This window comes from Podarcis gaigeae (assembly GCF_964106915.1).
Source record: "Podarcis gaigeae genome assembly, chromosome: 11".
Taxonomy (NCBI): Eukaryota; Metazoa; Chordata; class Lepidosauria; order Squamata; family Lacertidae; genus Podarcis; species Podarcis gaigeae.
The window spans coordinates 50,305,225-50,331,901 of record NC_139687.1 but is presented as its reverse complement, the minus strand read 5'-3'; the positions used below and the strand labels follow the sequence as shown (position 1 = coordinate 50,331,901).

At 46.2% G+C, this 26,677-nt stretch overlaps 1 protein-coding gene across 6 annotated transcripts in view; it reads left to right on the top strand.

Annotated features, from left to right (window-relative positions):
* Positions 1-21,322: 21,322 nt before the first annotated feature.
* NEDD4L (NEDD4 like E3 ubiquitin protein ligase) overlaps positions 21,323-26,677 on the top strand; it is a 257,321-nt gene continuing 251,966 nt past the window's right edge. For all 6 annotated transcript variants that reach the window (XM_083702600.1, XM_083702596.1, XM_083702595.1 and 3 more), the window contains exon 1: positions 21,323-21,846. In XM_083702600.1, the coding sequence (XP_083558726.1) occupies positions 21,799-21,846 (48 nt within the window). In that variant the 5' untranslated portion in view covers positions 21,323-21,798. The remainder of the gene's footprint in view (positions 21,847-26,677) is intronic.

The window sequence follows — 26,677 nt, the reverse complement described above, 5'->3', positions numbered from 1 at the left end:
AGATAATACTGTGATTTCTTTATTTTTGCTTTGTCAAAAATCTCCCTTTCCCCCACATATCACTCCAAGGCTGGAGCTGCTTCTATGAGGTAGTATTGACTTTTTGCAAAAGGGAGTGGCGGGCAAGTGCTGGCTTCTCGCCTCAGATCCAGCACCGTTGTTTTAAAACTGAGCTTGAACGGATTTTTTTTTTTATGAGTTGCTTTTGGCAACAGCTGGCATCATTATTTGCTGGGCTCAGGCTCCGCCACTGCAATTCAAATGATATCGTTTCACTGACAGAGCATATGCTCCTGCTTTTTATTAATCTACAAGCATTAGCTATGCATGCGTATACTCTGTAATTAACAAGCAGCCCTTTCCGTGGTATGAAGCATTTTTTAACAAAACAAAACCCTGCAACAAGCAACTTTCTATTGAAGGAAGTGTAGCAGATCCTTTTCAACATGAATGTATGCAATGGCAACTCATTGTGATATTGTTACAAAAGAGAGAGAGAGGGGGTGACTCAGCTCACTTCCCAAACAGTAGGACATTCTGGGAATGGCATCTTTACAAGGTATATTTCTTTGTAATAAGAAAACACTGGAAACCTACCGTCTTTTATATATATATAATATCTGGTTATTTACAGACCTACAAATAGAGCACATTGGAGGCAAGCTGAATCGTAAACCAAGCCATACTGCTGCCCCCAAAGTCACTGCACCCAAGGGCATTTTTGCCTGCAACCAACTACTAAAAAATTTGCAGCTTGCTCTGCCTGAATTCAAAGCAGCAACAGTTATTGTGCGGTTCCTACTGGGGCATTCCAAAGGCTGGGCAGAAATTTCCAGCCATTAAGGGCCATTACCGTAATATCTTATTGTTTACCATCCACTGCTCTCAGTGATTCATCTTGTTCATGGAAACATTGAGTTTAGCACTTTAGGAGTGAATCGCTAATAAAACAAAATACAGAGAAGCCCTGGAAGCTTGGGGGTGAGTGGGAATCTGAAATCTGCTTGCTGCTGTGCCTCTGTAGAGGAAGACAATAAGGTTAAGGAGGAGCAGTTGCTTTGCATACTTAAGTGTTCTGCAGCAAATCCAGTGCTTGCACTCGGCTTGCATAGAAAATATACACAAAGCCTAGAGCAGGGGTCAGCAACCTTTTTCAGCCATGGGCCGGTCCATCGTCCCTCAGAGCATGTGGTGGGCCGGACTATATTTTGGAAAAAATAATGGACAAATTCCTATGCCCCATAAATAACTCAGAGATGCATTTTAAATAAAAGCACACATTCTACTCATGTAAAAACACCAGGCAGGCCCCACAAATAACCCAGAGATGCATTTTAAATAAAAGGACTCATTCTGCTCATGTAAAAACACGCTGATTCCTGGACCATCCGCAGGCTGGATTGAGAAGGCAATTGGGCCATATCCAGCTCATGCGCCTTAGGTTGCCTACCCCTGGCCTAGAGAATACCTTTTAGAGTTTTTCTCATACATTGAGATACCCCATGGCCTGTGGGGCACAGCTGAGGAGCTCTTTACCTTTGACAACTCAGGAGAAATTGAGGAATTAGGAAGCCTAACTTTCAGGAACGTGGGTGACACTGTGGGTTAAACCACAGGGCCTAGAGCTTGCCGATCAGAAGGTCGGCAGTTCGAATCCCCACAACAGGGTGAGCTCCCGTTATTCAGTCCCAGCTCCTGCCAACCTAGCAGTTCGAAAGCACATCAAACTGCAAGTAGAAAATAGGTACTGCTCCAGCAGGAAGGTAAACGGCGTTTCCGTGTGCTGCTCTGGTTCGCCAGAAGTGGCTTAGTCATGCTGGCCACATGACCCGGAAGCTGTACGCTGGCTTCCTTGGCCAGTAAAGCGAGATGAGCGCTGCAACCCTAGAGTTGTCCCAACGGGACCTAACGGTCAGGGGTCCCTTTACCTTTACCATTAACTTTCAGGTTTCATAGAACTGCAGAGTTGGACGGGACCCTGAGGACCATGTGATCCAACACTCTACAAAGCAGGAATATGCATTGGGGATCAAACCTGCAACCTTGGCATTATCAGCACCACGCTCCAATCAACTGAGCTATCCAGGGGATATGTTGGATGTTGCAAGAGATGTGTCCTACCAAATAGGAGCCGGTCAGGAGTTATACAGAACAGGCATTTTAAATTAAAGAAGCCTACAGTATTTAACACCCCCTATGCCCTCTGGTTGACTTGAGGCGCTTGCTGTTTCCTCAGCTTGTGTCACTGAGTTAAAGCCTCCTACCTGCTTTCCGAACTCTCTTAGTAAGGCATGTTCACATCATGTTACATTCAATGAGTGACCCATCTGTGTTACATAAATAGCTGAGCTATATGCTCATCCAGTTATTCACGTGTAACATTCAATGATCGTACCAGCTGTGTAGCTGTGTCTATAACAGCTAAGCTGTGCAAATCAACCAGTGTACAGCTTTTCACAAATACCCTTCTATACATGTAGAGACAGCTTATAGCTGTAAGACCAGTTGAGAAGGTGATGGAAGTTTGCTTGTGACCCTGAACCTTCAGGTACTTGTCCATCTTCCAGAAGCTGCTATGGTCAGTCAGAATCTTCTCTGCAACTACCTCCAAGCTGCTATTTCTCTCTTTCTTTCTTTCTTTCTTTCTTTCTTTCTTTCTTTCTTTCTCTCTCTCTCTCCAGCAAAATTCAAGATTACAAAAAGCAATTCTTTTAGCCATTCCCCAGGTAGGTAAAATATGACACAAAGTCCAGGGCCATGAAATAGCCACTAGCCATTAAAAGGCCATTTATCAGAACTCCTTTGCCCACTACTGAATGTCAGGTTCTTGAAAATCCAAAAAGAGCAAAAGCAAATGTTATTTTGCAAAAGTGAAACACATATTTATGGGTTTACAAAAAAAAAGGAGTATGTAGACAAATAACAGAACATCGAAGTTAATTTTTTATTGCCTGGCGTTGCTTTGTATTATGTCATTTTCACCAGATGAGATGTTGAATTGGAGCAGATAAAATATTCCCATGAAGGCCTTTTTTTAATAAAACACACACACACAACAAATCCAATCAATATAGCCCCTTGATTGCTGAATGCAATGGATTTGATTAATCAAATATGTGACTCATATTTTCTTTTGGTTCCAAACTTATGTTTCCTGAAAATAAGGGAAGAGAATAGGGAATAAAGCACCAATTAGGTGGTAAACAGCAGGGGGCTGCAAAGCCTATTAAGAATGAAGTGAGCTAACTCAGCACTGGCTTTAGAATTGTGTGAACAGCTCTCCCACACAGGGCACCAAGCTGAGAGGCACATCATCTTCTTCATCATCATCATCATCACCATTCCATTTAAAAAGCAACTGTACCGAAAGGAATTATTGTGAAAATAAGGGGGGGGGGATTTTGTCCTCACTCAGAGTGCTATATTACCAAAGTCCCCCACCCCCTTGCTAACTGGACATCTTTTATACAAAAAAATCTGCCAACTATGAAGCAGAGACATTGGCTAGATGAAGAAGTCTAGGCCAAGTTTAATTCAAAAAGTTGAAAGAAGTGGATCCCACTGTAAGCTACATCTTTAGCCTGAAGCAACTGCCACACAAGTGTGTGTATGTTGTGTGATTGTGTGTGTGTATGTGAGAGAGAATGAACCCATTTCAGCTCCTGGGCTCCTGTTTTTTTAATAAAGAATCTTGCATAAATCAATGCACAGTGCGAGACTTTTGCCTCCAGCTGTGAATCAAATGTATGTGGGTTGATGAAAGAGCCTTCATTATGCAGGGGTGATAAATACATCACCTTCCCTCCCTCCCTCTCCCACCCGTCAGAGTCGGATGGGAAGACAAAAGGTGGATTGGCATAATGGGAACTTGGAAGCATCAGTGTAGCAGGAGGCTTAGAAATGGGAGCACATGTCTCTGGCTGGCAGGAACCGCGTGTTTCTCTTTAAGGGCATCAGCTGTGAAATGGCAATCAGTTAGTCTGGGGAAGCGGGTCGTGACTGGGGTAGGGAAGAGCCTCTATTATCCTCTCTTGTGTATCCCTGGCTCTTCAGCCATTAGTTTGCCATTTCGTGCAGGGCCCTTTCCCATATATGGCTGTGGAAAAATCTCTCTCTTTCTCTCTCTCTTGCGGGAGCTACAGGGGGTGGGAGGCTTATGTCTCCATCAAGAGCAATGGCCTGCCCGTACTTTGATTTATGGCCTTTTCCATCACAATTTGTCTGCAGTACCTTTAAAGACCAATCTACTGGCATTTATTTTATGCTTCTTTGGGCTTTTGGGGATGGGCTGAGAAGGCACAGCTTGGTCAAGGTCTGTGCACCAGGCGTTCTATAACCGGCTGATGCAAACAGGAATGCTAGCCATCTTGCAAAACAACAACAACAGCCCTGTTCTACATACATTTCATCCTAACTCAAAGAGCTTCTAGGACGAGGGCTGCCAGTGTTAAGGAAAATGGTTTAATTTCCTGAAATGTTGCTTACGTTGCATTGGTGTGTGTTTATTTGTTATTTTTTGCATAGGGTTCTTCCTTTGGCAACAGCTCTCTCATGTGATTGGCTGGCTGTGAGTCACATGAGAGAGGCATTCCATTCTGTTGTGACTGTTATTCAAATAACTGTCGTTTTTAACTGTTTTCTGTTCTTTCTCTCTCTGTGTGTGTGAGAATGGCTGCTGAGTTTGGCTTCTCTGGATGCTGTTGAGGGCAATGCGCTGTCGGTGTGCTCTGTCTGGGTTGAAGCAGACAGAGGGAGATCCCTAAATGTTAACAGGGAGGAGAAACCTGTGCTCTCTGTAAGGAACGAAGTGAGTAAGCATGAGCTTTGTATATATGTTCTTCTCAGTTATATGAAAGTAAAGTTCTTTTGAATATGAAGAGTCTGGACATTTCATAGTGTACACACACACACACACACACACACCAATAAAGATCAACCAAGACTGGAACCAGCATTCTCTCCAGCAGCCTAGTCAGTGTCCTCCTTTGGGGTTAGCCACTCGACGCTAGAAAGAGCCAGTCCTGTGGCAACAGAGTAAGATGCCGTTTGTGCCATAACTAGGGCTTCTTGCTGCGCACGACAAGATGGCGCCCTCTACCCATTCCATGCACTGAGGCGGAACCTTATTTCCACACTACCAATGTGATGGTGTCCTCCACTGTATCCGAGATCAAACCTGCCAAAAGGCATGTGCATCTCTGTAAAAGCCAAGTAAATTAGTAGTGGTGTGTATTCAACCACATCCATAAGCACTATTATGGCACATTAACAGCCATGGCCTCTCCCAAAGCGCTCTGGGAGCTGTAGTTTGTTAAAGACACAGAGAGTTGTTAGGTAAAGGTAAAGGGACCCTTGACCATTAGGTCCAGTCGTGGCCGACTCTGGGGTTGCGGCACTCATCTCGCTTTATTGGCCAAGGGAGCCAGCGTACAGCTTCCGGGTCATGTGGCCAGCATGACTAAGCTGCTTCTGGCGAACCAGAGCAGCACACGGAAACACCATCTACCTTCCCGCCTATTTATCTACTTGCACTTTGACGTGCTTTTGAACTGCTAGGTTGGCAAGAGCAGGGACTGAGCAATGGGAGCTAACCCCGTCACGGGGATTCGAACCGCCAACCTTCTGATTGGCAAGTCCTAGGCTCTGTGCAGGCCCCTATTCCCCACACTGAACTACGGTTCCCAGAGTGGTATAAAAACAGTTCTTCCCCAGGAACTCTGGGAAATGTAGTTCTGCGAGGGGATCAAGGGCCTCTTAACAACTTTCAACACCTTTAACAAACTATAACTCCCAGGCTTCTTTGGGGGAGGCCGTAAGCAGAATGATAGGGCTTTAAATGCACAGTGCGAATGCCCTTGCTGAGATATACACTCCCTCTGGAATGCAAAGGGGTCAGAAAGTTCAAATGGAAAAAGCATAACGTTTTGAGCCCAAACCAGCAAATTCAGGACAAATCTCCTGAAGCTGTATATCATCCAGGTTGTCTGACCTTTGTGCAGATTTTTTTCCCCCTCCTTCAGTGATGTTATTCAAAGACGGAGTGCTTTTCCCCAAAGCCTTGTACTTCCTTCTGTTAGGTCGTTTTAGATCAACATCTAAATTAAGCAACATTCTAGCATGGTGCATTCCCAGGTAATTAGTGTTGTTGTACACCTTGCCACAGCGAGGGAGGGAGCACCCACACCACCCATCTTTCTGAAGGCTGAGGATACTGTACCTTTGTTATGTAAACAAGGATGTAAAATGTTCCAGCTTCTCTGCTCTAGAGATCCCGCATGTTGAGCTTTCGGTTTCCTTGGAACAGTCTGTTTTCAGCCTTATATTTTGTAAGAACTGCATAGCTGAAGTTTAGAGAGCTCTCTTTTCTTGTTGTAGGGGAAGATAGCTGAAATGGTGTATTGTACACAAATGATGTTCCTTCGATTTATTAATGGGTCAAGGAAATGGTCATTTTTCATTATGAGGAAGTCCCTTGTAATGATACTGTTTGAATGAAGCAATCTGGTGGATGCATGTTTTCCTGTTTCTGTCGAAATACAGCCTTCCCAAAATGACATCATTGCTGGCTGCTCTGCTGGTCACCACTTTTTGCCACAGCACAACTAAATATCTAGGGTCTCCTGCGTAAGGAGCAGGGAAGAGAAAATCTCCCAGGGTGTGAGGATGAGGGAAGAAAGGGAAGCTCCCAGGCAAGATCTGGGAGGGTTCACCTTTCTCTGTGTGGGACAAACTACGATTTACCTGTGAAAGAGGAGTTTGTATTCTTTATTCTCTCTTTTTGTATGTTTTTGTTTAGATTAGTTATTTTATTGTAATGTCTTAATAAAACTTTATAAAATAGAAATAAAAATACCCAGGGTCTCTTCTACCTTATCAGTTTCTATATGGCCTGTCCTGCACTGAAATTATATATGTGTTGACACATAAGTAATGTGAATTCAAGGTTTGTTAGTGAACTAATAATTTTGATGGGAAATTGTTGAAGTGGGCATGGTGTATACATTCAATGATTCTGCACTGGGTATGGCAATGATTGGCTAAACTGTCCTTACATCACTGAAGGGCTGGATAGGAAAAGGAGCATTCAGAAGCAGCACTAAAAGAGGCTTAGAGAATCTCAGGCTACAGAGCCAAATGTGACCCTCTATTTGGCCTTTGTGACTCTATGCTTCATCTCATCCCCAATACACACTTCTTACAAGTTTTGCCTGGCTGGAAAGTTTCCTTGCTAGGATGGAGCCGCAGCAGCAGATCTGAGGTTATGGCGAAGGAAAGCAACGAAGTTTCTTCCCTATCAAATGTTTAATTTGTTTGTTTGTTTTTAAAGCTGAGGGTGGGAAATAAAAAGAGGGGCACAGCTGAAGAAGAAGAAGAAGAGGAGGAGGAGGAGGAGGAGGAGGAGGAGTTTGGATTTGATATCCCGCTTTATCATTACCCTAAGGAGTCTCAAAGCAGCTAACATTCTCCTTTCCCTTCCTCCCCCACAACAAACACTCTGTGAGGTCAGTGAGGCTGAGAGACTTCAGAGAAGCATGACTAGCCCAAGGTCACCCAGCAGCTGCATGTGGAGGAGCAGGGAATCGAACCCGGTTCACCAGATTATGAGTCCACCACTCTTAACCACTACACCACACTGGCTCTACAAGACTACAGAGAGACATGCTGATAGACTGCAGCCTTTTGCCGAAGGGTCATACTTAGGGTTGCCACAAAAGTTGTTGAACCTTTTTTAGGGAAACCCCCAGAGATAGTGATTTTAAGCGTCTGGAGCTTTTTTTTCATCATGTTGCCATACATCCGGGTTTTCCCTGACATTTTGCCGATTCAGCAAGATTCCCCCCAGACACCATTTTTACACCCGAAAACCAGGACATGTCAGGGATTCTCCTGACATATGGCAAGCCTAGTCGCACCTGTTGCCCTGAATTCTTTTGCCTTTGGTTCTACCCATCCCTGGCATCTGTTCCGCAGAAGGTTGCGCATAAGGGAAAGAGGCCTTCGGACTGAGAGATGTTTCCTCCAAGTGCCCTGGACTAAAAGAAGCAGCCACAAAGGTCAGGGGCTTTGGCATGGGTCACAGAAATTGGATGGGTTAAGAAGAATGAAGGCCTTGGGCAGTTGAAAGGAGGGTGAGGCAGGGTAATCAGGATCTGAGAGGTATGCATGAAGGAAAATGGGCACAGACAATGGACAAAGAGATGAGATGCACACGGCCTGGATCTATGGAAGCAAAAGAGGCTACATTTTGAGTTGAAAGAGCTGGTCAAGTCTTTGGCTGCAGAGCATCTGGCTAAGAATTATTGGCAGTTTCCAAAAGGCCATCTGCCAGTACAGCATCTGGCTCACATGTGTTCTTCCACAGTATTGCACAAACCCGGATGATGTGTTGTAATCTTTTCCCAGCCCCAGATTCTTCCCCAGATTTTGGCATCCCCATTGTTCACAGCACTCACACCTTGTTAATGTGATTTATCCTGTACTATATCACTAGTTCAGATGTGTATATATATAAATACACGTATACCCAGGTCAACACCTTTGCAATTTGCTTCATGCATCTAATGACGCTGGCTCTTAATTATGGACGTTAAGTATTACGAACAGTTAAGTATTTAAGAGGGAGCACTGCTTCCTCTATAGGAGGGCTCAGCAACGTAAGGTGGGTTTTTGCAGGAGACAATCTATATGAGAGAGACACCCAAGCCTCTCACCACCTGTTTGTTCTTCCCAGCAATCTCCCCACCTCTAGGCTTCCCCTGTTCCATTTCCAGTTATGGAACCAAGTGGGGATCAAACAGACGGGAAGAAGGGACTCCAGAGAGTTGGGGAATACTTAAGCAACTCCCTTTTGCAGACTGCCCTCTGCAAGTGCAAACGCTACAATTTGCAGGTACACTCCATGTTTGCGTCAGAAAATGCTGTGTCCATAATCAGTATATATCTCAACTCCTTTTGGCTGTTTCCATCCAAAACAGAGTCCAGAATGGGGTTGCTTTTGCAAGTACGTTACTGAAAGTTAAACTTGTGTTTCAAAGGTTGCTGTTTCTGCTTTCTGTTCTGTCTAGGTGTCCCGTGCTCATCAAATGTCATTTTGTGACTGATGGGGACATGCCCACCCACCTGGAAGCCTCTATCAAGGAGATTGTACTTTTTAAATATAATGTTGTGTTGTTGTTGTTGTTTAGTCGTGTCCGACTCTTCGTGACCCCATGGACCAGAGCACGTCAGGCACTCCTATCTTCCACTGCCCCCCGCAGTTTGGTCAGACTCATGTTTGTGGCTTCGAGAACATGTTGTACCCCACTCCAATCTCCAAGCAGGGGTTCCAGGCCCTTACCCAGGGTTCATGTTTCCTTTTGACAGGACCTAACCATTGAGGGGGTCTTTTACCTTTTACCTTACAGCAGAGACTGTGTTCTCTTTATGATATATGGTTTATTTACACACATATATAACCTGACCGTACAATGAAGGGGTCCACAGCATTAACACCACAAGAGCGTCTTGCTTCTCCCATAATGTTTCCAAGCACAATTCAAAGTGTTGGTGCTGACCTTTAAAGCCCTAAACGGCCTCAGTCCAGTATGCCTGAAGAAGCATCTCCACCCCCATTGTTCTGCCCAGACACTGAGGTCCAGTGCCCAGGGCCTTCTGGCAGTTCCCTTGCTGCGAGAAGCAAAACTACAGGGAACCAGGTAGAGGGCCTTCTCGGTAGTGGCGCCTGCCCTGTGGAACTCCCTCCCACCAGATGTCAAAGAGAAAAACAACTACCAAACTTTTAGAAGACATATGAAGGCAGCCCTGTTTAGGGAAGCTTTTAATGTTTAATAGACTATTGTATTTTGATATTCTGTTGGAAGCCGCCCAGAGTGGCTGGGAAAACCCAGCCAGATGGGCGGGGTATTAATAAATTACTGTTGTTGTTGTTGTTGTTGTTGTTACCACCACAGCCTTTGATTCAAACAGAAATCAGGCATGGCTCTAACTCCATGGCTTCCCTGCCTGCGGCCTTGATTCCAGCTTCCAGCTCACATAACTCAAACTCTGCCTTTGTCTTTCTAATTATTAGAGAGCTGAGGAAGGGGGCGGGGCTCCCCTTTGATCTCTGGCACAGAGCCACTTCCTTTGTTACCTTAATGACCCATACTCAGGGGGCCATTACCTCACCAGGAAGCTGGCTTGGCTATTCCAGGAATTTGAATCCTTGCTTAGATTTTAACGTTAGCTGTATCCAGGAATAAGAAGCGTCTCAGCATACAGTTTACCCCCTGCCAGACTCATAACAATAGCATTTCCCCCTTCCTGGTTGTATGGAAAACTGTACCCAAAATGCCTACATGACCATCATGAGAAATCAAGATATATTTGCTTGTAAACACCTTAATCACATAAAAATAGATATGAGCTGATACGTACATTAAAAATAACAATAACAATAACAATTTATTTATACCCCGCCCGTCTGACTGGGCTTCCCCAGCCACTCTGGGCAGCTTCCAACTAAATATTAAAATACATCAAACATTAAAAGCTTCCCTAAACAGGGCTGCATTCAGATGTCTTCTAAAAGTCTGGTAGTTGTTGTTCTCTTTGACATCTGGTGGGAGGGCATTCCACAGGGCAGGTGTCAACACCGAGAAGGCCCCCTGCCTGGTTCCCTGTAACTTGGCTTCTCACAGTGAGGGAACCGCCAGAAGGCCCTGGGCACTGGACCTCCGTGTCCGGGCAGAACGATGGGGGTGGAGACACTCCTTCAGGTATACTGGACCGAGGCCCTAAATATGGAGCAGTGGGAATGTTAAGCAGTAATAAGAGTATCTCTGAGCATGTCCAAGTATATTCCCCTCCTCAATGCTGTGGAACCGTGCTGGCTTCACATGGGATATGCCTTGAAGTTAGAAGCAAGGCCTCTCTGTAGTCTTGTACAACTATGCCCACCAGCAGAGGAATGGGGGGTGGGGGGAGTGCAACGCCCCAGCACCATCGGGGAGGGTGGTACCCCCCGGACACGCGCCACGCAACCCCCACTGTGGTGGGTATCACACCCCCGCGAGCGGTGCACCACACCCCCACAAGCAGCATGCCATGCCCCTGCCCGCTCTCCGCCCCCCCCCCCCCACGGTGCCAGAGCATGCAGCTTGATCACTGACTGTGCCCCTCTTTTTATCCCTTCCCCCAGCTTTAAAAACAAACAAATTAAACATTTGATATGGGGGGAACTTCGTTGCTTTCTTTCACCCTGACCTCAGATCCGCTGCTGCAGAAGAAGAAGGATGCTCAGTGCCTGCATCCTGAAGGGAACAGGCAACATTGCAGTCAAAATCCGAACTAGGAACAAATTTTCCCATTGTTGTTTGGATAACCTTCCGCGACTGTTTCAACTAGCATACTGTGGCATTCATGAGTTGCCAGCAGATTGCTGCTCAGAATTGCTCAGCACTGGGAAACTGTTCATGTTGAGACTTTTTGTTTTTAATGGGTATTGTTTGGAGATAACAGATTGCCAGCTTGAAACCTCCAGTGCTTTGACACTTTAAAAATAATAATACCTGCCATAAGCTTTCAAAGCAGAGCAAATATATTGGTCTCCACAATATCTGTGGCTGGGGGTAGGCTGAAATTCTGGGAAACAGAGATCTTAGAAGAGGTCTGTTTAGAATTAAACAAACTATGAATGAAATACTTTATTTTTTGTTTTATAAGACTCACTTTTTCCCTCCTAAAAAGTAAGGGGAAATGTCTGTGCGTCTTATAGAGCAAATGTAGGCTGCGCAGCTATCCCAGAAGCCAGAACAGCAAGAGGGATTGCTGCTTTCTTCTGAGATTCAGAATATTTTTTTTTCTTGTTTTCCTCCTCCAAAAACTAGGTGTGTCTTGTGGTCTGGTGCGTCTTATAGAGCGAAAAATACGGTATTTATAGAGCAGAGTTGGCCATGTTGACTAATAAATATTAATGATAATGTTATCATATCCCTATCACTATGGAGTAATTGGATTTCTTAATTCCTAAAAAAATCTTAGGTAAAGGGATCCCTGACCGTTAGGTCCAGTTGCAGATGACTCTGGGGTTGTGACGCTCATCTCGCTTTACTGGCCAAGGGAGCCAGCATACAGCTTCCAGGTCATGTGGCCAGCATGACTAAGCCACTTCTGGTGAAGCAGAGCAGCGCATGGAAACACCGTTACCTTTCCACCACAGCAGTACCTATCTACTTGCACGGGCATGCTTTCGAACTGCTAGGTTGGCAGGAGCAGGGACCGAGCAACGGAAGCTCATCCCGTCACAGGGATTCGAACCACCGACCTTCTGATTGGTGGTTTAGACCACAGTGCCACTTACTAAATAGTTAAAAAATTACCCCATCCCCCATCTGGTTACATTCCCCCCCCCCAAAAAATGGGCAAATCACTCGTAGCATAATGACTCATTGCTAACCCTTCTCTTGAGACATGAAATACCCGTGTCAGCATTTTCTACTTTCACCAGTTCTGACATGGCAGGAAAGAGATGAGTCACTTTGTTTCTTGGGGCAACGTGGGATGACTTGATCCAGAACTGTATGCATGGCACACAAATGGTTGTACTGGCATATGCTCAGTTGTGCCATTAGAATTTCAAAGGTTATTTGAAATTGGGTAACTACTGCACAAACCTGCTCAGGATTATGGGCCCTTAACTGTTTTATGGAAGGTAACTGCAATGGGTTAAGACATGGGTAGGCAAACTAAGGCCTGGGGGCCAGATCTGGCCCTATCGCCTTCTCAATCTGGCCCGCAGATGGTCTGGGAATCCATGTGTTTTTACATGTAGAATGTGTCCTTTTATTTGAAAGGCATCTCTGGGTTATTTGTGGGGCATAGGAATTCATTCATTCATTCCCGCCCCCAAAATATAGTCCAGCCCCCCACAAGGTCAGAGGGATAGTGGACCAGTCCCCTGTTAAAAAAGTCTGCTGACCCCTGGGTTAAGAGCTTCAGCCTCTCTGCCATGATGTGGACATATGGATCTGTCAATACAGTGGTACCTCAGGTTAAGTACTTAATTCGTTCCGGAGGTTCGTTCTTAACCTGAAACAGTTCTTCACCTGAAGCACCACTTTAGCTAATGGGGCCTCCCGCTGCTGCTGCGCCGCCGGAGCACAATTTCTGTTCTCATCCTGAAGCAAAGTTCTTAACCTGAAGCATTATTTCTGGGTTAGTGGAGTCTGTAACCTGAAGCGTATGTAACCCGAGGTACCACTGTATCCATTTCTGGTTTGTTTTTTTCTTAAATCCTGTTCTTCCCATTTCAGCATCCATTTGCAATTTATTTATTTTTTGCATGAAAATTTGAATACATTATTTTATTCAGTTTTGCCTAGTTTGGATATTCTTCTCTGGCATGGTTTTGTATGTTATTTTCATTAAAATGTGTGTTTATTTTGTGTGCAATTTCCCTGAATATGTGCATTTTTCCTACATATTTTGATGGGGGGCGGGGTTTGGAGAACTGCATCACAAAATTCAAAGAAGTGCAGATTTTTCAAAGGACAGCTGCATTTTGGTTCATGTGTTGCTTCAGGAAGTGCAAGTTCGGTAGGTTTGCATTAAAATACAAAGACAAAGTTCTCTCCTATGTGGAGGGAGGGTTGGTGACTGGGAAAACAAGCAGCCAGGTAACCAGCGTGATGGACTTAACCTCTATTTCCAGTCCATGTCTCTTTTGCCTGTAATTATTCCTAAAATCTGGGGAAGGGGAGAGTTGGGGACTTAGAAGGTACTCGCGGGACATCAGAGGACATTGCAGGAGCAGCCAACATTTCAGGGGAGGGGGACTCACCACCAGAACCAGAGGTGCCCCCATCTCCAAGAACATGGCCAGCTCTGAGGCACCAGCAGGAAGTACACTGCCAGGAGACAGAGGCATGCAAGGGAACACAGCCCAGCTCATTAGTGGACCAGGTGGAGATCATGGGGCTCATTAGGTCTGGGAGAAGGTATGACATGGTCACACAGCTGGATTAGGCTCAGGGCAGGTGAGGATCACAGTGGAAAGACACAGCTGCTCAGCTCGAGCAAACTCAGGTGCAGCAATCTAATATGCCAAGGATAAAAGTGAAGCAAGGCAGAAAGACTCTGTATCTGCTAAACTTTCTCTGTTGATGGACCACAGTTTGACTGCTTGTGGGACTCCACTGGACTGTGACTTCTGGACTATCCTCAGGTGTTGTCAGGCTTCAGGGAATCAGCTTCCTCCGCCATGCAGCAGTAAATAAGATCAAACGAAAGGAACGTCTTACCAGTTAGATTCTTTAATAATCACAGTGAGAGACAACAGATTGTGTCTCACTAGAAATGATGGTGCTCCCAGTTAAGGCCTACTCCTCTCCCTCAGCCCCATTAATCTATGTCACGCCTATGTCTTATAATCTGAGTTTGTACCCTCTGTGCTTTCTGTTCTACTTTCTGAGTTCTTGACTTTGGGGAGGGTGGTGGAGGTATGCTGTTCAACGACTGTGAATCTGTTAACCCTCCCTCTCCCAGTGTTTCTTCTTCTTCTAGCTGTTCCCCATCCAGTATTTCCCAGCTTCTGCCTTCTGAACTATGCCTCTCTTCAAACCACTGGTCCAAATCAACGCTGTCCTCCTGTTCCTGGGAAGATTCAGGATCAGGGAGAGGTGGTGGCTCCCACCATCCCTCCTCAGTGTTAGGATATAGTTCCGTTCCACCTTAAAAGGGAACAGGCTGTTGTGTGTCATATGTGTGTTTACTCCCAGCACTCACTGGGAACTTCTGTTGTATGTTGCTTTTGCTATACTGCTGTTTTGCTGGACACGAAGGCAAGCAGACATGTTTTCCTTTGTTCCTGAACTATGCTAAATAAAATGCTGTATGTTATGCTTGCACATCGTTCTGTCCGCCTCTTCCATTGTGGAGATTTACACACTCTGCTGACAGAGCGTGCACGGGTCTCTAAACGTATCTGAGGCTCGTGTCGCTGACTGACTGATGCTGTTCCACGGGAGACCGGTGATTGTCCGGAGCCAATTGGGGGCCTGCTAATTGCCCCCTGACTCCCGGCAGCATCCCAACACTCAGCACAGTCCCTGACAGGTGTTCCCAACCTGGATCTTCTGCAGCGGCAGAAACCTGACCTTACGGATTGTACTTTGGACGTTGCTCATTGTATTGGACCTGGCCGTTTGGACTGTCTGACTATTCCCTATGACTATGCCATTGGGACTGTGTGTGTGCTATCAGGACTTACCACCAGGTATGCCAGGGTTCAGGACAGAATGGAACCACTGTAATAAAGTCCATCCCACCAAGTCTGCCCAGGAGGAGATCATGGTCAAAGGGAGAGATGGAGCAGAAATAAACAGGGCTGTGGTCCTGCTGTCTCTCTCACAAGAAGGGTCATCCTCAGAGCGAACTCTGGACAGGCATGCCACCTCTGTGCTTCGCACATGCTTCATAGGCTTTATGGCGCTTGTTTGCTCCCCTGGGGTTTATATCCCATCTGATTTCTGCCTGGGAACTGTGAATACTTAATGGGCTTCTGGTGAAGAAAAGGATGCAAGTCACCCCAGGTCCTCGCAGACCTGCCATCAATCACCAGCGTGGATGTCGGCAGCGCCGCACAAGGCAACAGCGGGCCTGTATTAACTCCAGCACCATCCATTACCCTAAGTATAATATCTAAAGAGGAATTATGCATGTAGTCCCAGCAAGAAAATAAACCAGTGATCTCTGTGATGAATGAGCTGCTGAGGCAACAGCCAGCCAATCACCCAGCTGGTGTGCACGAGAACTAATTTTTCTGCATTTGTATCGTAGACCCATTCATCAGTCAGAGACGTTCCACCTCTCTGCAGGGAATTCTATCCCATCCTGTTACAGAGGCCATTGGGAAATTTGGTACGGGACAACAGATAAACTGTGTCTCTCCCTCCTTGCTTCTCCCTATGTCTATATGTGAAGCAATCATGCGCTTCTCTCTTTCAGCCTCTCTGTGTGTATGTTCTGGTGAATCGTCACATTCTTACCCTTCAAACGCAGAATTAAAAAAAAACAGGCTAATTCATGGAAGCATGTCTATCAATAGCTATGAAATTCAGCTTTTCAATTGACAGGCTTCCATTTCTCTTGGGTGACAAGCAAAAGCAAGCAAGCAGGCAACACACCATTGCTCTTTTTTATTCCAATGCTGTTCATATTGTCATGAACTTTGCCAAGCTGTGGACTGTACAGTTGGAAGGGACCCCAAGGGTCATCTAGTCCAACCCCCTGAAATGCAGGAATCTCAGCTGAAGCATCCATGACAGATGGCTATCTAAACTCTACTTAAAAACCTCCAAGGAAGTCCACTACTTCCTGTTGCACTGTTGAGCAGCACTTACGTCAGAATGGTCTTCCTGATGTTTAGTCCGAATCTCTTTTCTTGTAACTTGAAATCATTGGTTCGGGTCCTAGGAGAAAACAAGCTTGCTCCATTCTCAGCTATCCTATCTCCTCTCAGTGTCTTCTTTGCCAGGCTAAACATACTCAGCTCCCTCAACCATTCCTCATAACACTTGGTTTCCTTCCAGACCCTTGTTCATCTTGGTCGCCCTCCTCCGTACATGTTCCAGCTTTTCTGTATCCTCCTTAAATTGTGGCACCATCCTGCCAACGTCCCTGGTGTGAACAGAAACAGAACCAAATCTGACACTAAGGAAGTCATGCTGATGTGAGCAGCTGGAAAACACACTGGGAAAGACAGCTTCACTGCACTCTAAGGCAGGAATGTGAACACACCAGTAGTGTAGGAAGGCAGGGGCTGGGGGTAGGAGGTTGAAGGGTGGCACTGGAGCTGCAGAGTGACACATTTTTGGTGGATCTCCTAACCAAAGCTCAACAGCTTTGGGCGATCTCTTTAAAAAAGCTCTGTCCCAGGCTCTGGTGGGGGTTGCTACGCCACTGAAACACACCGAGAATATCTGCCTCATACTGAAGTCTGTTCCTTTTCTCTTACCTGGATCACATAGGTAAGGTAAAGGTAAAGGACCCCTGGACGGTTAAGTCCAGTCAAAGGTGGCTATGGGGTTGTGGCGCTCATCTCGCCTTCAGGCCAAGGGAGCCAGTGTTTGTCCACAGACAGCCCTCCGGGTCATTTAGCCAGCATGACTAAACCGCTTCTGGTGCAATGGGACACCATGATGGAAACCAGAGTGCACAGAAACTTTGTTTACCTTCCCACCACAGTGGTACCTATTTATCTACTTGCACTGGTGTGCTTTCGAACTGCTAGCTTGGCAGGAGCTGGGACAGAGCAACAGGAGCTCACCCTGTCACAGGGATTCGAACTACCAACCTTCTGATCAGCAAGCCCAAGAGGCTCAGTGGTTTCGACCACGGTACCACCCATGTTCCTTTCACCTGGGTTACATAATCCTTAGCTGGGGAAGAGATTGAAGAAGGGAGAAGAAAAGTATGCCTTTTGGTGGCAGACAGTAACTTCTGAGTACCATTGCTGGGAACTGCAGGAGGGAAAAGTGCTCATGTGCTTGAGGGTTTCCTATAGTCATCTTGTTGGCCAGTCTGAGAACAGGATGCCGGACTAGACAGACCATTGGCCTGATCCAACAGGCTCTTCTTATGTTCTTATCTTGGGCGTGTTTACTTGGAAGTTAAATCCCACTGTGTCAAATGGGGCTTTACTCTCAGGTAAGTGCATAATAGGAGTGTAGCCTAAGTGGGGACATGAAATAGATATACAAAAATATGCAGTGTGAAGAAAAATGCACTCTCTCTCTTACACTCATTCAGAATACTAGAAACTAGTGTCAACAAGTCAGTTAAAAGGAAGCATTTGTTGAAACAAAGCACAATGAACTTATGGGCTTTAGGGCTATTTTAAATAGCTTTAAAAAGAGATTAGACAAGTTGACAAAGGGCAGGTTTAGCTGCCAGCTCAAAGCACAATATTTAGCATGTCTACTCAGAAGTAAGTTCCATTGTGTTCAGCGAGGCTTAGCAGGTGTAGGATTGCAGTGTTAACCCATGGCAGTTATAAATAGAAATGCAAATTCATTAGGGGGAAGATGATGGCTCTTGCTCTCTGCTTGCATATTTCAGAGTCAATGTGCTGGATGCTGTGGGAAAGGGGATGTTTTTCAGTAAAGCTCTTCTCATGTTATGTCTGGGATAGGCAACCTGCAGCCACTCAGCTTCCATCATCCCTGGTCATTGGCCATGCTCTCTAGGGCTGGTGGGACTTGGACTCCAACTGCAGGTCCTCCATACCTAGTGCATCAGCGACCTGAGGCTCATTGAAGACCGTGAGTTATCTAACAGTAAGGCAAATGCTTGTAGCTCACCAATCTTTGGGAGAAGAATAGGTTAAAGAGTAAACCCTACACAAATCTGGAATGGAGTCCTTAAGGTGGTTGGATGGTTGTTGTTTAGTCGTGTCCAACTCTTCGTGACCCCCTGGACCAGAGCACGCCAGGCACTCCTGTCTTCCACTGCCTCCTGCAGTTTGGTCAAACTCATGCTGGAACACTGTCCAACCATCTCATCCTCTGTCGTCCCCTTCTCCTTGTGGCCTCCATCTTTCCCAACATCAGGGTCTTTTCCAGGGAGTCTTCTCTTCTCATGAGGTGGCCAAAGTATTGGAGCCTCAGCTTCAGGATCTGTCCTTCCAGTGAGCTCTCAGGGCTGATTTCCTTCAGAATGGAGAGGTTTGATCTTCTTGCGGTCCATGGGACTCTCAAGAGTCTCTTCCAACACCATAATTCAAAAGCATCAATTCTTCGGCGATCGGCCTTCTTGATGGTCCAGCTCTCACTTCCATACATCACTACTGGGAAAACCATTGCTTTTACTATACGGACCTTTGTCAGCAAGGTGATGTCTCTGCTTTTTAAGATGCTGTCTAGGTTTGTCATTGCTTTTCTCCCAAGAAGCAGGCGTCTTTTAATTTCGTGACTGCTGTCACCATCTGCAGTGATCATGGAGCCCAAGAAAGTAAAGTCTCTCACTGCCTCCATTTCTTCCCCTTCTATTTGCCAGGAGGTGATGGGACCAGTGGCCATGATCTTAGTTTTTTTGATGTTCAGCTTCAGACCATATTTTGCTCTCTCCTCTTTTACCCTCATTAAAAGGTTCTTTAATTCCTCCTCACTTTCTGCCATCAAGGTTGTGTCATCTGCATATCTGAGGTTGTTGATATTTCTTCCGGCAATCTTGATTCCGGCTTGGGATTCATCCAGCCCAGCCTTTTGCATGATGAATTCTGCATATAAGTTAAATAAGCAGGGAGACAATATACAGCCTTGTTCATACCCCTTTCCCATTTTCCCCAAACTCCATGGACAAAGACAACAGGTTGGATGGTGTCAAACGTATTGCCCTGCTTTCCTTTGGAGCACATCAGTGATGCCGAGAGGGGGTACTTGTTGGGCATCCCAGGACCTCCATGCACACTGCCTAGGCTTGTGCCCCAGAGTGGTCACTTTGGTCCTGCAAATGCAGCAAAAACAATGTGGGAGGCAGTAGTTATAGGTTAGTCTGCAGCCACAGCAGGAGCTGTGATTCTCCAGTGGTTTGACACCACCCCTGGAGGTGCACTGCATTGTCTCTCAAGACAGACAAAGATATCTAGAAAGGGGGATGGGTTTGTAACACCCTTCTGTTCCATTCTTGTTTGGAGAACAGGACACAGAAGCTTCCCATCCCTGGTTTTTAGAAAAGGTGAGGAAATTGCTTTTTATAATAGGGATGAATCACCAGTTTTGCACTCTGGTGCTTTCGGAATCCAGTTTCCCGCAAAAAAGAAATAAATGTCATTGTGCTCCCTCCTTCTTCCCACGTATAATCTCAGTGCAGTCAACCTCCAACAAAAGCATGACAATGAGATTTCTGAAAGTTAGTGATCAGTGAAGGTGTTTGCAGTGTACACCGCAATGCGAGCGTGTGTCCAAAATAAAGGTTTTGTTGGCCCAATGAATATTGTGAATAAAAGTGTTTTAACAGACTGAAAAACAAACACACGGCAGCGGAACTTGTTTGTCGTTCAAACACCATCCTTCTTTGTTTCTAACTCATCATCGGAGCACAGGAGGAACAAGGTGTTTTAAACCGAACCGAAGAGATTTGCCGACCTGATAAAAATGCCGTGTAAACACAGCCTCACAGAGCCCAAAGCTTAAAAACAAAAGAGAGCCCTCCTAGATCAGCCCAAATTACTTGCTTTTTTTATAATCATTATTACACCTATCTGGTTTTGCATTAATTTTCCTTTAGAAAAAATGAGAGAATTTCACCTTTCCGGAGCTAGAGCTTGCAATTCCACATCGTGGCCATTGGGAGGCGCCTTCTCCTCTGGAGTCCGCCTATGGAAGCCGAACGTGCGCTGTATGTGTACCGAGGGCGCGCGCGTGTTGGAATGAGAAACCGTGTGCTCGTGTAAATAAAGGACACGCAACAATAAAAAAAATAATGAAACAGCAATTGCTGCTTCTACTTAAGAACAAAGCAAGACGCCCGCACGACGCCCGTTTACAGGAGGGGAGCCTAACCATGTTTCTCAGATGCACATTTATTTTGTATCCGGGAACAAATAGGCCTAGGATTAAACTAAGTTACAATGAAATAAATGGGATTTAGAATATTAAGAAATGTGAATAAGATGGACTATCATTGGAAATTGTTTTAGTTTAATAAGGATACTGGAAAGCTGTTACCTTCAACTACAAGGAAACTCAGAAGGGAGGGACTAGAGGAAGTCAACAAAGATGTTTAAAAGGTTGGGTTTGTAAAGAATTAAGATTGTTGTTATTGTTTATTTGTTTATTGTTCTTTCTTTTTTCCCGTTCATTGATGTATTTTTCTTTATATTTTTCTGTTTTTGTGTATCATTCTGCTTTGTGGTTTTTGTTATCATTGTGGAAAATCTAATTTTAAAAATCTAATAATTTCTAGATAGATAGTATAGTATAGTATCCGGGCAACAATCTTACCAAAAGTGCAAAATTTGGAAATGTATCCCACGCCTTCCGATCTGCAAACCCCGCACCTTCCCCTCCCCCGCATCCCAGAGCTTTGCATTCCATCCCTTGACACCTTTTCCTTCCTTTGAACAGTCGCGAGCCCAAACTCTCCAGAAGGGAAAAACAGAAGAAATCCAAAAGAGAGAGCTGTATGTACAGTAGTTGGGGGTGGGAAACGAGGCAACCTACCCCACTGGTTCCTCCAAGCTCCGCCTCTCATTATTGATAGCGCTTTCGATTGGCCTGGGCGGGGCTCTCTGCCCGCCCCCCCTCCGCGACTTGCTTGGGAGCTCCGCCCCCTGCTTTCTCTTAGCTCCGGAGCTCAAGGAAAGGGTTTTTTTTCCCGCTCTTGATTGCGCGCGGCTCGCCAGCGGCTGCAATAGAACCGTTCCAAGCCCGGGCGCAGAAGCAGGAAGGAGGGGAACCTTCAGGTCGCGGGTTCGAGTCCCCGCTGGTTCCGACGCTTCCTCCCACCACTCCCGCAGCTCGGGTAGAAGAGGAGAAACAGCTGCATATTTGCACCCCGCGCTCCCACGTCCTCCTTCCCTCTCTTGTGGGTGGCCGGGAAAAGGAAAGCCGCACTTTCCCCAGCCCCCGCCCCACCTGGATCTGGCCGCCTGACTCTTGCTGGGAGAGAGAAAGCTCCGCGGCTGCTGCTCCTCTTGTCGGGCTTGGTGGTGAATCGCTTGCCTTGCAAGGGACACCCGCTCCGCCGCTGCTTTCCTTTCCTTGGCCGGCTTTCGCCTCGCTGCCCGAGGGGCCCCCTCCTCCGCAGCCCTCCGGATCCATGGCGACTGGGTTGGTGGAGCCGATCTATGGACTTTCGGAAGAAGAGGTAAGCCGGGCGCCGGGAGAGAGGGAGAGAGAGAGAGCGGGGCTGAGCGATGCACGCGTGTTTCCGGGGTGTGTGTGTGTGTGTGTATATATATGTGATGTGCGTGTCATGTTTTGGAGCGTCTCCCCAGCACTCTTTGTCCCTGCCCGCTTTGCATTCCGGTTTGCAAAACAGGGAAGTCGTCCCTTCCCCCCACCCCCGCCCTTTCTCTCTCTTTTTTTGCAAATTGGGTGGAGAGAAGAGGGGGAGGAAACCAGGGTGGGGGGCAGGAGAGGAAAGGGGGCAACGAAGGATTTTCTGTAGCTGAGGTTGCCTTGCAAAAAAAACCACACCAGAGCATTGCATGGGCAGAGGTTGCCTTGCAAAAAAAGCATTGTATGGGCACTGTAGACGGGGGGGGGGGGGGAGAAAGAGAAATGCGTATTTCCCTTTCTGCAAAGAGATATTGGGACTTGAACGAAAGCTTGTTATCGCATCATCTCGATTGGGGGATCAGGGTGGTATCTTGCCAACAAAGCTGCTGGGAGTGAAAGTCTTTGAGCTCCAGTTCCTCCGGTTGGGAGCGGTGTGGAAATGCAAAGCCAGGAGTGGGGGGGGGGGGGTGGGAGGGACAGGAGGTCCCGTGGGGGTTTCCCTCCGACGAGCTCTGCACTCCCCGCCCCCCACTCTGAATGAAGCCGGCCCTCCCAAATCAAAAGTGCAAAATAAATAAATAAAACGCGAAATGCAGAGTTAGAACGGGGCTTGCTGGATGGTCCTTTGTCAATAACAGGTTCTGCTTCCTAGCAAAGCCAGGGGCTTTGGAGTGAAAGCTGGGAAGGAAAGGGGCGGGTGGCGAGCCAGGTGAGCGGCCTCTTTATGACTGCACAGGTAGATGAATCGCGAGGTGGGAGAGGAGCAGCATATTTTCCATTGTTTCCCTTGAGATGAGCCGCGAGGCTGTGTGCTTCCTACAGCACGTGTGCAAATCGGAGAGAGAAATGTCCCTTATAGTTTAAATCTCCACTTTTCCAGGAAGTCTCTTCCTCTAAGGAACCTGGTGTACTTAATGAATCATATGAAAGAAACGATGGACATGTGTGTGTGCGCGTGTGTGCATGTGAACTAAGTATATGGGCTTTCCCAGGAAGAATGGCTTGTACCAGCAATTGCACAGAAATGCTTCCCGGTCGACCCATTTAGTCTTCCGCAGCAGGTATTGTTGACATGGGCATTTATAGAGCGCTTTTTGGTTGGCGAAGCAAGTGTTGCCACCCAGATGTGCCACAACCCGTGTTTTGCGATGGTTGTGTGGATTTGGATGCCCATGCGCACCTGGGAGATGAGCAAGCGGAGGGATAAATGATTCTGTCCTTCCATTAGTGTACTGTCTAAGCTTTTGCTTTAAAACAAAAAAACCACCATTGATATATTGTGGGGTAGATCTAGGAAAGGGGCTTTGTTTGGTGGCAGTGAGGACCCAATGCAAGCTTATTAAATCACCACACCAGTGAGTGACATGCCATGGAGGGAGCGAATTCGGGGCTGGAACAGAGACTGGGAACAGAGGAATGGCAGGCAAGACTCGTGAGCCAAGGAAACAGGAGTGCTTGTGTGTGTGTGTGTACATGCAGAAGACTTGGCGCTGGTTTCCTAGCTCCTCCCCCTTACCAATCAATAGGGAGCAATATTGTGATCGCTTTGATTACTTCTTTTCCCACCTCTTCTCGTTGCTCCCTTTCCAGTCTGTGTAGGTGAAGGCAGAAGCTGCTCACATCTGCACATCTCCCATCTCCCGGGCAATGTGCATTTCCAGATGTGCGGTAGGAAAGCGTGGGTGTATTTTGAAAAGGAAAAAAAAAGAAGAAGAATGATCAGGCCAAGCTGGGATAGCTCATTTGCTAGAGCATGAGGCTCTGAATATCAGGGGCTGCGAGTTCAAGCCCCATTTTGGGCAAAAGATTCCTGCATTGCAGGGGGTTGGACTAGGTGATCCACAGGGTCCCTTCGAACTCTTACGATCCTATGATTCTAAAAAGCTGATAGTGGAGGTATGTTTACACACCCTCAGGTTGGAAGGGACCACAGGATCATTGGGGGGGGGGGGGATTTGTAAGCTGCAGTTTGTTTGCTGAAACGTAAATCCAGTAGGGCGAGAGGGTTGGGTGACAACTTTGCCTTCTCAGAACTGTGAAACTAACACGGCAACAAAATTAATAGGAACAGGTACTGCTTGGGTGTTGGGGTGGTTTTTGAGAGGAAGACACATGGGAATGCATTATTATTATTATTACTATAATTATTAATTAAATTTGTATAGTGCCCTGTAGCAGAAGATGCTAGGCTGGCTCACAGCATAAAAATAGAAAATGGAAACACATAATACATAATAAAACAAAAGCAAAACATACCAGCAACCCCAATACATTTAAAATGCCATAGAAAGTTAATCAGCCAAACAGCTAGTCGAATAATAATAATAATAATAGTAATTTTTTATTTATACCCCGCCCTCCCCAGCCAAGATAGGGTTCAGGGTCTTGAGGAACATTTTCTCCTGGTGCCTAAAGATATGTAATGACGGTGCCAGCCAAACCTCCCTTGGGAGAGCATTCCACAAACGGGGAGCCACCACAGATAAGGCCCGTATGTGTTGCTATCCGCAAGACCTCTCATGGAGGAGGCCCATGAAGAATGTAGATACTGGATAGAAAAGACACTGGGATGGTGTCCCATTGTAATCAATGGGGATTTGAACCCAGGTCCTAGTCTGATGCTCCAAATCCTATGCCAATCTGGCTCTTAGTGTTTTTGCTGGTAGACATGTGCGTAGGGATTTCGATGGTGGCCTCAAAGTGCAGGTAGGTTGATAGTGGTTGGTGCCTGGTGGTTGCAGATTTAGCTGGGCATGATGTTTTCTCAGTTTCATGTGCGGAGGGACATGAAACTGAGCGTGATCAAGCATATTTTGTTGCATATATAAAATTCCAATGGTTGGTGCTTGGCGCTCAGTCCTTGGCCCTTAAAAAAAAGTTATCTAATCAGCTTTTTATGTGCCCAATCTGGAGGGCAAAGATTGCTTCTGCTAACGTATAATCTTGCAGGAGCCTTTTGGGTGTTGCTGCTCTGCAGATAATGCCAACGCAATTCCACATCCAAATTCCCTGGTGTTATATTATTAGCCGTAATGGCCAAGGCAGTAAAAATCACAGCAGATAAAAGTTCAAGCGCTATTAAATTGTACATGGACCTTTTGTGCAAGATCAGAGTCTAGTTTAAGACTCCGTGGATCTGAAGAGGAAGCCTGAACGTGGATCTGAAGAGGAAGCCTGAAGCCTGTCCTAAACAATTGCTGGCATTAGAGCCACTGGATGCCTTTTTTAGATGGAGGTCGGCAGCTGGAAGCCCCCAAGCCAAATCTGCCTCCCTGGGGTTTCCAACTTAGATGGCTTTAAAAGAAGATTGAACAAATTCATGGGAGATAAGGCTACTAGCCATGATGCATAGACAGAGGCTGGTATTTCTTCTGAATACCAGTCGCCATCATTCAAATTTTGCCAGGTGCTAGGAACATTTTGAAGATGCCCAGGCTCCAGGATGGCGTCTGGAGGTCCATGCCTGGAAATCCTCGGTTCTTGACAGCTTTCCATATACTAGCAACACATCCTGTGGAATTCTATCTGTTGTACTTTATCTGTGCAATCGGAATGAATTTCAGGACCCGAAAAGCCGTATTTAAAAAATACGACTTTCGAGCCATCTGGACCCCAAATGGCAACTAGTCGTTCTGTTTTGGCGACTGTAATCCTTATGTAAGGGACTGAGACTCAGGTACATCCTTCAGAGTTTCTGTGGGGTTCTATATCATTAGTGGGTACATCAGAGGTTGAAATTCTGAAGCTGTCAGGAAAGCTGGGCAAAATCAATGGTTCTTGACAAAAGAACCGGTGTAATGCGGTGCATCTGCTGTAAACAGTAAGCCTCGACTAACCCCGTTTCAGCCTTGCAGAAGCGTATATGCCGGGAGTGAGTTAGTCAGTATAGAGGGTATGTGTGTGGTGACTGAGGTTGATGGGAGTTGTGGTCCAAAACTTCTGATGTACATCAGGTTGGCAAAAGCTGCTATATAGAACCAGGGTTGGGAGACCTGAGGCTTGGAGGGATCCACCGTGTTTTTCGCTCTATAAGATGCACCAGACCACAAGACGCACCCTGTTTTTGGAGGAGGAAAACAAGAAAAAAAATATTCTGAATCTCAGAAGCCAGAACAGCAAGAGGGATCGCTGCGCAGTGAAAGCAGCAATCCCTCTTCCTGTTCTGGCTTCAGCGATAGCTGTGCAGCCTGCATTCGCTCCATAAGACGCACACACATTTCCCCTTACTTTTTAGGAGGGAGAAAGTGAGTCTTATAGAGCAAAAAATACGGTATTTGGTTTCCACTAGAACCAGAGTTCCATTGACTGAATCCATGCGCAGAATCGTGGCTCAGGAAAATGTTGCCTCCCCACCCCCCAAAATGTATTGTTTTCAGTCCCAGAACTGGAGCTTTCACACAGATCCTTTCACATAACTAACCTCCTCCTCCTCCTTTTTAATATTTTCATTAGCCTATTTTTTTTGGGGTGGGGAGGCTTTTCGTTTTCGTTAAGCCAATAAAAGTCAGAAACACTTAACTGATCTCCTGAAAATTACCTGAAGTGTGATCGTTCTTTGGCATCACGCCTGAATGGAATGCTAACGGAATTAAATTCATGTCTGAATCGGGGATTTGTCTCCCATGATAACTGGCTATGTAAATTGGTGGCTTCAGGCTCCCTTGCGTTGAGGCAGCTCTGTTTACATTGATTTTGTC